This window comes from Mus musculus, chromosome 12 (assembly GCF_000001635.26).
Source record: "Mus musculus strain C57BL/6J chromosome 12, GRCm38.p6 C57BL/6J".
In the NCBI taxonomy this organism is placed as follows: domain Eukaryota; kingdom Metazoa; phylum Chordata; class Mammalia; order Rodentia; family Muridae; genus Mus; species Mus musculus.
Window position 1 is genome coordinate 75950393 of NC_000078.6, and position 12026 is coordinate 75962418.

The following is a 12026-nucleotide window of genomic DNA, read 5'->3' on the forward strand; positions in this document are numbered from 1 at the left end:
TTGGATGCCTACTTGGGCGGATCTTCTATAGGTTACTTCTGCCGGTGTCTAAGAAGGCGTGGTCCTCTTCCTTCCTTAGCCCACAGAAGATGCTTTTGCTTTTGAGTTATGGTTATTTCTTCCTGACAGAGATTTGCTTTTTATTCTTAGGAGAGGATCCTGGAATTCGGTTGCTCTCTTAGAGTCCTTTTGAGATGCAAACTCTTTGTTTTAAAGCAACAAACGAAACCTTACTTATCAATGTTTGCGATTTAGTGATATAATTTGTAGTCATTTTGTTTTGTAGTTCTCTTGACAAGTTGCCTCTAGGAAGGAAATTAAGGCAAGGAAGCATGCAAAGAGCAAATGTTTAATAATTTTTTTTATCAGGAGATGGAGACTTTGTAGTGACGTATTTTAAACACTAACAATTCTGGGTCAGTTATGGGCATATTCTTGTTTCAATATGAAATCTTGTAAAGTAAGTCTGTGTGGATTATATAATTACTTCCTGAGTGAAAAAAAGTTAAATATTTTCTTAATTGTCAATGGTTTTATTTTTTAGGATTCTGTGCAAAAATTAGAGGGTCATGTTCAAGAACACAGTTCCTACCAGGTTTGCCTCACAGACCTAAGCTCCACACTGGATGATATCTCCAAGGAATATTTCAGTCTTTGTGATGGATCTAAGGACCAAATAATGGCTAAGGAGAGAATGCAGAAGTTACAGGTAAGGAGCAATGCCCAAGCATAAGACACATTTTGGGGGGGAAAAAACCATATTTTGACAACTTTGACTTTTTGGTAACTTTGAGCAAAGAGATTCAAGAGCTAATTAGAAAGGTCTCGGCCGTTTGGAAAGGGGAGAGCATGGTTCTCTAGTGGTCAGGCCATTGGCGAAGCCATTTGAACAGTGGTTGAGTGTGCCCTTAGAAGAGATAGTTCTACCTATGACCAGCCTGTCGCTCATTATCCTCATTTCATAAACAACATAATTCCAGGGGACTCTGAGAAGCCAGAGGATGAAGGCAGCATGATGTGACCCCGGGGAAGTGTACCTGTTTACCAGCTTGGGTGAATAGGATTTACATAGATCTCGCCCTCTCAATTTCCAGTCTGGTAGAGCCTGTGAGAGTCTCCCTTCCTTTTGCTCCCTCGGCAGCTAGCGCCCTCTAGTGGGGATCAGTGGCCTCATCCACCCTGCAAACCACCTTTGGTTTCTCACCACTTTTGCAATCAGTGTGGCAGACCTGCATAGTGCCCTGTGTAAAATTAGCTTTTAATTTTAAATACTAGCACTAGATGGATATGAGCATTCCAAATGATTCTTTTTATCCTTTAAGATACTTTTCATGGTGCAGATACTCATTCAATGTTTGAATTTTGAAAAGCCTGAATCTAGCCTGGCTGTGGTATTGCATGCCTTTAATTCCAGCACTTGGGACACAGAGGCTGGCGGATCTCTGAGTTCAAGACCAGCCTGTTGTACAGAGCAAGTTTCAGGACATCCAAGGTTACCCATAGAAACCCTGTCTTGAAAAACAAACAAATAAACAAACCAGGGTTATAATAGGTGTGTGTGACCTTATTTGGGGGGGTAGAGGTGGGGGGAGACAGGGTCTAACTCTGTAGCTCTGTGTGGCCTAGAACTTGTACATTAGACCAGGCTGGCCTTGAACTCACAGAGATACACCTGTTTCTGCCTCTCTGGTGCTGGGATTAAAGGCGTGCACCACCACAGCTGGTGATTTACCTGTTTTTATATGTGTGTGTGTTTAATCTGCATGTGGTTATGTACCATGTGTACCATGTGTATGCAGTCCCCATAGAGACCAGAAGAGGGAGTTGGCTCTCCTGAGACTGAAGTTGCAGACAGTTGTGAGCAGCCATGTGGGAACTATACCTAAGTCCTTTGGAAGAACATAGGATTTTTGTTGTTTTTTTTAACCACTGAGCCATCTCTCCAGCTTAGGAAGCTGTATCTTAAGGGAATATACCCAACAAATGCCTACTGACAGCCTCCTGTATTTTACAGACTGTACAACAAACATTTTTTTCATTACCTGGTTCAGATTTCCTAGTTCCTATGAGAACTCGGAACTTCTATTAGAAAATTTGATGTGAGATGCCACAGTGGTTTGAAATCTTCCCCAAAGTTTCTCCTTTGAAGCATTATTAACACTTTCATTTTTGTAATATACATTTTGTATTAGTGAGGCAGAACACTTTATGATTTACAAAAAGTCAGCCCACTCTTCTGAGACCCGAGTGGCGGGCGAGACTTTCTATAACATACTCCGCTCTCCTCCCAGGAGCTGGAGAGCAGACTCCGTTTCCAAGGCGGTGCGTTAAAGAAGGCTTCTGCTTTAGCGAAATCCATCAAGCAAAATACATCTTCAGTGGGACAGAAGATTATTAAAGATGACATAAGATCGCTTAAGTATAAACAAAAGGATTTGGAAAACAGAATCGAATCTGCCAAGCAGGAGACTGAAAACGGTCTCAACAGCATCCTTAAATCCAAAAGCTCAACAGAAAAACATGTAAAGTTTTCTCTGCCAGTTGAAGAGATGCCGGCCACTTCTGAGGTGCCCAAGCCCACTCGGGAGTCGGCAGCCGTGGGCGAGTCAGGAGGAGCCCGGGAAACAAACACGGTAAGTGCGGTGATTGTACTCTCTAGACACCGAGTCTGAGAGGAAAGAGGTGTGCCTCTTTCAAAAGAGTCTCAAATCAAGCATTCTGATTTCCTAATTAAGTCCTCAAAGGACTGGGTATTTATGAAGCTCACTTGTCAAAAGAGTCCTCAGAAAATGGTCCAGGTTTCTGTGGTGAAATATTACTATTCCGTCTGTTCAAATGTCAGTCATCAATTTAGGCTGATTATCCTCACCGATGTGTAATCAGACACAGTTTCGTGGGTCAGGCGCACAAAGGCACATTAGAAAAGGCAAAAGAAAAAGAAAATATGCTTTAGCCATTTCCCCAGTTTAAAAAAAAAATATATCCAAGAGCTTATTTTTTTTTTCCCCCATTTGGTCAATTTTGTAAATGAAATCAGAGACTGTTGCAAAGGAATAGGCTCCTTTCTCTTCTTTGTTAGTGCTTTAGTGCAAATACAGCTGGAGACGCTGCCTGCCGGGTCATTAGTGAGAAAGTGACAGGCTGAGGCTCCCGAGTCTCAAGGGGAAGGAAGAAGTGTGTTTCCCGGTAGCTCTTTTCTTCTCTTTTAAAATGTTGTTTGCAACACTTTTAAGAGGTTTTTAAAATGTGTTTGTTTATATATTTATTTATATGTATGCATGTGTGTTGAATATATGTATATGTTCATATATACACACATACACATTGTGTGTGTGTATGTGTGTGTGTGTGTGTGTGTGTGTGTGTGTAGTGTGGAGGTGCATGCCCCTCTATTTGTGCACGGGAGGCCTCTATCGCTCTCCACTTAGCCCTTTGATTCTCATGCGGGTCCTTTTCCAGAATGTGGGCCTTCCATGTTCTCATCCAGGGTGAAACCCAGTAAGTCTCAGATCCTTGCACCTCTGCCTCATGGTACTGGGGCCAAAGGATGGTACAACACAGCTGGCTTGTCATGTGAGTGCTGGGATTCAAACCCCAGTCCTAATGATTGTACAGCGAGAACTCTTAACCCTGTTGTGAGCAAACACACAGCATTGCCAAGGGGGCAATCACCTGCCAGCCATGCCAAGCTGCCTAAGCACCTGTAAGCAAATCTCTCCATCCTATAGTTACTATGACACTCTGGTCCAATAGAATATATTGAAAACTGCAGGAAAATCATCATCCAAGAATGGCTTTTAATTTTATAAGCCTTCAATTGAATCTTAAATGATAAGAATTACTGAGAATGTATGACAGTTCACTGAAAAAGAGTGTTCGTTTTGTTTTTCATAGTAAAAGAATTTAAGACTTTATCTTAGTTAAAGTTTCTACTGTTGTGATGAAATACCATGACCAAAAAAAGCAAGTCTGGAAGGAAGTCAGGACAGAAACTCAAGCAGGGCAGGAGCCTTGAGACAGGAGCTGATGCAGAGGCCATGGAGGGATGCTGCTTACTGGATTGCTCTTTACGGATTGCTCAGCCTGCTTTCTTATAGAACCCAGGGCCACATGGAGCCAAGGAATAAAGGGCTAGGTCCTCCCCCATCGATCACTAAGAATATGCCTTAGAGCCAGATCTTATGGAGGCATTTTCTCAGTTGAGGCTTCCTCCTTTCAAGTGACACTAGTTAGTGTCAAGTTGACATAAAACCAGCCGGCACGGACTTTGAATAATTTTCATAAGTCTGGATTACAGAAAGGTCATTTCAATTCTGTACCAACGTGCTTTCTCCTTTTGTAATGTGACATTTTCCTGAATCTGCATTTTGTGTGTTTTCTGCTACCAGTGCCGTCGATCCTCTTGTTATACGTAATATCACACTGTGTAAAGTTAAGAGCAATGCCAAAGTTGAATAGTAGCACGGGTGAGAGAGATCAGAGACAAACTCTATTGGTAGATGAGTAAGAGCCGGGTGTAATGAAGCCCATACCACAGCTTGATGTGAATAGCTCGGTGGGAGCCTTAGCTTAAATGATCATACAGGGCACAAGAGGAAACAATTTAGTTCATGATAAAGCTGACTGATAGAAAATAAATACAACAACAACAAAAAACCTCTTTGATCCAAAACTATGGTGGTAATGCTGGAGGGTGTGGCTGAGCCTCAGTCCCAACTATTCCAGGAGTGAGAACCTAGCTCATAAGACTAAGAAAGGCGAACGTTGCAAAGTACCTGCTATAGCAAAAGTAAGCCTTTCATTCATCAGACACGTTTATTTACTGAATGCCGGTGAAATGTCTTGGTGGGCAAAGTTGCTTGCAGCCAAACCTGATGCCCTGAGCCAGAATCCCAGGACCCACCTGGTAGAAGGAGAGAACCGACCTCAGAAAGTTGTGTTCTGACCTCCACATGCATGCTGTGGCACATACACAGTTCCTCCCAGATAGATAGACAGACAGACAGACAGACAGATATATGTATGTAAGATATTTATTGAGAGCTATTTTGGGTGAACTGTTCTGGTAGAATGTGAAGACACAATTTCCACAGCTTTAAGTGCAGTACTAAACCTATGTCACTAATGTTCACTTCACATGCCGTTTTGGACTCCGGAGGAACTTTTTTTGAGATATATTTTAGGACTTATTTTATTGATGTGTATGTGTATCTATCTGAGTGTGTGTGCATGTGTGCACAGGTGCCTGTGGTTGCATAGTCCCTTGGAAGTGGAGTTACAGGGGTTTGAAAGCCAACTGATCTAGGTGCTGGGATCCAAATGCAGCTCATTGCAACAGAGCAGAGAGCATTACTCCTAACCACTGAGCCATCTCTCCAGCCTCTAACAGATTACTTTAACTAGTATGTAGAAGAATTTTAAAAGCTTTTTTTAATCTTTTTTACTCCTTCTACTTCTTCTCCTCCCCCTCTACTATCTCTCTGTCTCTTTCTCTCATCTTTCTTTTATGGTTCTGAGCAATAAATATTTTCCTTTAGGAAATAGCATCGATTTGAGTTTTGTTGGAAGCATGGCTGTGCTTGCCAGGAATCATTGTGACAACACTTCTGTCTTTGAATCCATTGCTCAGACTTTTATTTAGATGGACAAGATATTTTAGATTGGGGCTATTGATCAGCTCTGTCTTATTATTGATGTGATTGAGGCTAGCTTAGAGGCAAAAAAGAAAGAGGGGAGGTTTTGGATGGTGTCCATTCAAAGCATGCTGCATATTTTTATAAATGTGGTGCCTAAGCACTGTGAGGTGTACGCAGACAGATCTGCCCCCCCCTTGCACCCTCATATAAAGGTCAAGTGAGTTACAGAAGAGGTCATCAGAGAAGGGACTGTCCACTCTCTTAGGACTTCATATGTTATCTAAAAGAGATGATAGTGAACAGGAACAAGGAACATCATTCATTCCTAATGTTTTACATTTTTAAAACAATTAGTGTGACATTCCTGCTTAATTGGCATGATCTTTCTTGTCCCGTTCTTCCCAGGTTGCAATCAGTGTGACAGAATTGCTTCACAACTCCCCAAACCTTTTGTCTGTAATGATTTTCTAATTTCCTTGTCGCTACATATAATTGGTTTTCCGTTCTTTTCAAAAAGAATTCTGAGCATTTATAATTTGATGCACAAGAAGCATGAGTAGGTGAATCCTAGAAGACAAACATGCCAGGCTTCCATCAGTGGGTAAGCAAGCAGGGACACGGTTGGGGTCAGTGCTTAGAGGGGATGGAAGACCATGTAATGAGTCAGAGTAGGCTTCAAAACAGTGATGGTTGAGGTTTGTGTCAGCTGTTGTTTATCCTGGGACCTTAAGGGGAAGGGGAACCCTAAACACATACACACACACACACACACACACACACGCACACTGTGTATGTGCACGCTGTGCATGTGCACGCTGTGCATGTGCATACGTGAATAGCAGAACCCATTGTTGGGGATCATAGCCACTCCACCTTCCAAGTATACGTCCTTGTTCTTCTGGCCAGTATTAACATCTTGCTTCTCGTCTTAGAGACATGTTTTACAATCCAGGGTTTATTCTTTCATAGGACCGGTGAACTCCAGCGCATATCCATCGGCAGTGTGCATTTGAGAACACGCTCCAAAGTTCTAAAATCTTAGGCTTCAAAGAAACCATACAAAATGTGTCTCTTAGTTAGGACTGGTGGTCCAAGCCTATAGTCTGAGCTCATGGGAGGTGAATGAGGAGAATCTGGAATTCAAGGGCAGCTTTGTCTACATATTGAGTTGGAGGATAGCCTGGTCTACAAGGGACCCTGTCCCAAAAGCCAAAAAGAAAGTGTGTGTCCTGACCCTTAGATGTTATTCAAAGGAACTGAAGCCTAGATTGTTGAGTCAAGAACTTGGGCATCCTTTACTCAGCCTGACTCTCCAAACTGTACCCCACTGTTTGACATAAGGGGCTTCATGTGCAGATAGTTGGGGGTCTATGTAAGATCTAGCAATGTGAGGCTGAACAAGTTCTAATAGGTTTCCTTTGCTCCGTGACCTTTCAGAGCCTTAAATATCCTCACACGCACTCTGACCTTTCGGGTACCACCAAGATTTCTTCCAAACCTCAACTGTCTCTCACTCCATCCAAGCTCCAGTTCCCTCATTCCTACCCAATGACTGACCAACAGCTACCAGGTCTACAGGGGCTCAGTTTCTTTCCATCCACTTCATTGTTACTGATACCAACCAAAAAGGGCTCAATAAAATATTCTTAGTTTTTTTTTTCATCTAATTTGAATTCATGATTTTGTCCTTTCTGTTGAGAAAATTAGGCAGACAATACAGAGTCAAATGTTGATATGGCATCTGTCCTCATAGAGCTTTTAGCTGGAGGTGAGGAGACACAATAATCAATAAGTTAACCAAATGAGAGTCCAGTTACTGAAACTTAGGAAGGCAGCCATCTTCCCCATTCTCCCTTAGCTAAGTTGTTGGAGTTCAGTGGTGGGTGGGGGAGGGTCTCTTGCAGGATGCAACATCAGAACATAGATGCAGAGGTCAGCTGGAGCTAGCAGAGCTGGGCTGGACATGGGCAGCCCTGGACGGAGGGATGGGTTGGGGAAAGTGGGAGGCAGGTCAGTGGCTTAAGAACTCTGTGGCTCCCTGGGCTGTGGTGGTGCTCGCCTTTAATCTCAGCACTTGGGAGGCAGAGGCAGGCAGATGTTTGAGTTCGAGCCAGCCTGGTCTACAGAGTGAGTTCCAGGACAACCAGAGCTATATAGAGAAACCCTGTCTGGAAAAAAGAAAAAATCCCATGGAAAGAAAATCACAGTTCAGGGACAGTGCCTCTGCCTTTTGGGCTTGTCTTGTATACGTTTGCATATGGTACATGTATGTTTGCTATAGACAGTGTGTACAGAGTCCCTAGGAAAATGCCGAGTGTCCTGTTTGGCTCTCCAATTTATTCCTTTGAGACAGGGTCTCTCGCTGGAGAGTTTGCCATTTTCCTCTGCTGGCAGCCAGAAATCCTAGTGTCCCTTTATTTCTTCTGCTCTCCCTCACTACTGGGGTTATAGGTGCATGCAGGGACACACGTCACGCTGGGCCTGCAAGAGCTTTGTACCCAGGCTCTCTTCCCAGCCCTTGGTGTTGCCTGTAATGGTGATATTTACCCTTAAAGTTATTTCTCAAGGCTTTGGAGAAGAACAAAAATATCTTCCAGAGGTGATCTGACACCTGCCTTCCTGCTGGCAAGTTATCAATGGTAGATTTAGGGTTCTGGCTGTCACTACGTGTCATGGTCATAGGACTATTGCCTCTGACTGGGAAAAAAGGGTAGTGACATTACTATTAACTTGGCCTTCTTGATTGTTCGCACTGGTTATAATGGAAATGATAATTGAGTCTAGAGAACAAATTGATAACTGTCTACTGGTAATCAAATGGGTTATGATTTATGAGTAGTAATTTTATCCTAGGCAAATAGTCTAAAGGAACTCACAACTCAGTGAGGCCTGCTTCAAAACCAGTGGCCCAGAAATTGAAGTGAAAAAATTATGCAAACATGCCAGAGAGAAAAGGGAAAAGACATGCATGTGTATATGCAGGAGCTGTAGAAGTGGCCGTGTAGGAGTGGCATCCTTCATGGGAAGGCTGGGAAGCAGTGACATTGGTCACAGTAGTGACAGTTAGCTTTAAGCATCAACTTGATATAATCTGGAATTATCTGGGAAGAGAGTCTCAGTGAGGAATTATCTATATAATAAGGTTGGCTTCTGGGCATGTGGCGAGGAATTTTCTTTTTCCTTTTTCCATTTATCTATGTATTCATTCATTCATTCATTCATTCACTTTACACCCCAATTGTTGTCCCTGCTCCTCCCAATTCTCCCTCACACAGCCCCTCTTCCCACACCCCCTCCCCTTCTCCTCTGAGAGGGTAAAGGTTCCCCCTTGGATATTCCCCCATCCTGGCACGTTAAGCCTCTGCAGGACTATGAGTATCCACTCTGACTGAGGCCAGACAAGGCAGCCCAGTTAGGGGAACAAGATCTACAGGCAGGCAACAGCTTTAGGGACAGCCCCTGCTCCAGTTGTTGGGGGACCCACATGGAGACTGAGTTGCACATCTGCTGTATATATGCAGTGGCCTAGAACCAGCCCGTGTATGCTCTTTGGTTGGTGGTTCAACCTCTGAGAGTCCCCAAGGGTCCAAGTTAGTTGACTCTGTTAGTCTTAATTGGATGAATTGAGGTGGTAAGTGCCATCCTGAAAAAGGACAGAAGTGGAGCTGAGCTCCAGGCATGCACGCATTGGTTCATTTCTGCTCTGGACCTGTGATGCTACGTGACTCATTGCTTCAGTCTCCCACCACTGCCAATTTCTCACCATGATGGACTCTAACTCAGAAACTACAGTAAACCTTTAATTCTTTACATTGCTTTCTATCAGGGTGTTTTGTCACAGTAACAGAAATTGAACTAGTATAGTAGTCTAAAAGGTAAGCTGTGTTCCTCCATTGAGCAAGACACATCCACAGAACCACAGTTGATGTATGCCTGTTAGATTTTTTTTTCAAAATACACAACATGAAACAAACTATAAAGCAATGCATACATGGCCTTGATCTCTCTAAGAACTTAAAATAACAATATATAAAGTACACCCTAGTAAATATGACAACGTATATACAGACTACAGGAGAGTGTTTGGTTTGGGGGATATGGTTAGAGGCTTTGTGGAAGGTGGGCTTTATAGAAAATTACATCACTTTAATCTTTGTTTTCAGTCATGTGGGGTTTTTTATTCTTTAATATATATGTCTTACGTGTTTTATCATTTAACATTCTATAGCAGCATGTACAATCAAAATAAAGCACAGCAGAGGGGAGTGGGCGGGCCATGAGGAAGTGACGGAATTTCCAGGGGCCAATCAGGGCCCGACCTGGGTTCCAACCTCCTTGGCATGAGCCAAAGGAATGTTGCCTGTTACGTTTGAAATGTTCGTTTGAGGGATTCTGTTGGCCTTTCTTTTGTGGTTGAAAATGGCTTTGGGGGCTAATGAACAAGTGGATTTGGGGGGTGATTTGAAGTGTTTGGCATACATTGTCTGACCACTGAGGTCTGACGTTACAAATGTTGCCTGTGACGTCCTGGGTAACAGTGGTCCTCAGACACCAGCTCATCAGGTAACAGCAAGTTTTGGTTTCTTGGCGGATGGCAGTAATAGATAACTCTCTCCCAGGGCCTGGTCTCCAGGCCTTTGGTGTCGGCTCTCTTGTGTCCAGGGGGTAGACATTTGTGGGGGTTTCCAAGGAGGTGAGAGGAGGCAGGCACCACCTGCAACAGTGTGCCCCCTGCAACTGTGTCCCCCTGCAAGTGTGCTCCCTGCAAGTGTGCCACCCCAGTGCCCTTTCCGTCTCAACCCATTGCCTCCCTGGATCTCTCCCCATGAGGCTGTCTTCTACACAGGTTTTCACCAGAGCACAAGTGAATTAGGTTCTCAGAACTGGAGGGAACTTGAAATATCATAATCATTAGTTGTATTTCAAAGCAGTGACTTACACTGTGTTATTTCAAACATGAGTACCCTGCTCTCTTACCAGTGCGTGAGAGCTGGGCAAGCCCCAGGCAGGTGCTTATTTTATGTGAAGTTCATGTGGTCCTGCCTTGAACATGCTGGGTAAATGCTTGATCCTCAGCACTGTCTCCTTGCAATACATACTTATAGCCATGACCTAGTGGGTAAAGCTGCCTGCTGCCAAACCGGAGGACCCGAGTTCGAGCCTTGGGACTAAAGGAAGAGACACAGAATGCCCTCTGATGTCCAGACATGTGTATGTGTATGCACACTCACATCCATGCATGTGTGCACACCTACACATATAGACACACATCCAGGACAGCCAAGGCTATACAGAAAAACCCTGTCTCAAAAAAACCAAAAAAAAAAAAAAAAAAAAAAAAAAGATTCTCAAAAACAGAACAAAACAGAAACAAACAAAAAAAAAACAAAACAGAATTAGCCATTGAAAATGAAGTCTACACAAATGCCCCATTGATAACCCATGTTCCTAAAACTCCTTTATAATGTGTCCCACCTTACACACATTTTCATTTGTTTTGAAACATGCTAGGGTGTTCTGGAGGCATATGCACACACACTTGCACGTGTGCACTCATGCTTACACATATGCACACACACTTGCACACTTACACACATGCACCCAGGTAAGCTCTCTACCTCTCATCCTGAGGTAGGATCGCTGGGATTCCAGATCTGGGCCACCACATAGGCTTCTCTTCTTTTTCCCATAGTTTCTGAGGGTTGAACTTGGGTACACAGGATTGCTTGGCTAACCCACATATCCACTGAGTCATCTCCCCTGTCGCCAGGGTGTTAGCCTCATTACCAACTGGCTGGAGGCTTAATCTAGTCTCAGTATCATGACATCTTGGTGTCTTCTCACTCACCTACTTGTTTTGAACTACTGATAGGCAGAAATGAGCACCTATTGTTTTCCTGGGCCTCTTCAGTTTGTGACTCCTAAGTATAGATTTGGGAACTGTTGGCTCTTCTGTGTCTGCTTCACTTTTTTTTTTTAATAAATCTTTAACATTTATGTTCTCTTTAAAAAAAAAAAAAGATTTATTTACTTCATGTATGTGAGTATGCTGTCCCTGTCTTCAGACACACCAGAAGGTGACATCAGATCCCATTACAAATGGTTGTGAGCCACCATGTGGTTTCTGGGAATTGAACTCAGGAACTCTGGAAGAGCAGTCAGTTCTAACTGACTAAGCCATCTAAGCCATCTCTCCAGCCCCTGTTTCACTTCTTTAAGGTTATTCATTATCTCAGTATATAATGGAGCAATGTAATTCTAGAATGTATGCTATCATGACAACAATGTCTCATATTGGGGGAGAAGTACCAGTGTAGGTAGTAAGTGTTCTATGGGAATAAACCCCATCTTTGGCAGTGCCCAGATACACTCCTGTGAAGCCTTTAGCCT

At 43.3% G+C, this 12026-nt stretch overlaps 1 protein-coding gene across 1 annotated transcript in view; it reads left to right on the plus strand.

The window, feature by feature from the left end:
* Window positions 1-12026, plus strand: part of Syne2 (spectrin repeat containing, nuclear envelope 2) — a 292611-nt gene that overhangs the window by 132075 nt on the left and 148510 nt on the right. The window contains exons 44-45 of the mRNA NM_001005510.2: window positions 545-709; window positions 2292-2633. Of these exons, the coding sequence (NP_001005510.2) occupies window positions 545-709; window positions 2292-2633 (507 nt within the window). The remainder of the gene's footprint in view (window positions 1-544; window positions 710-2291; window positions 2634-12026) is intronic.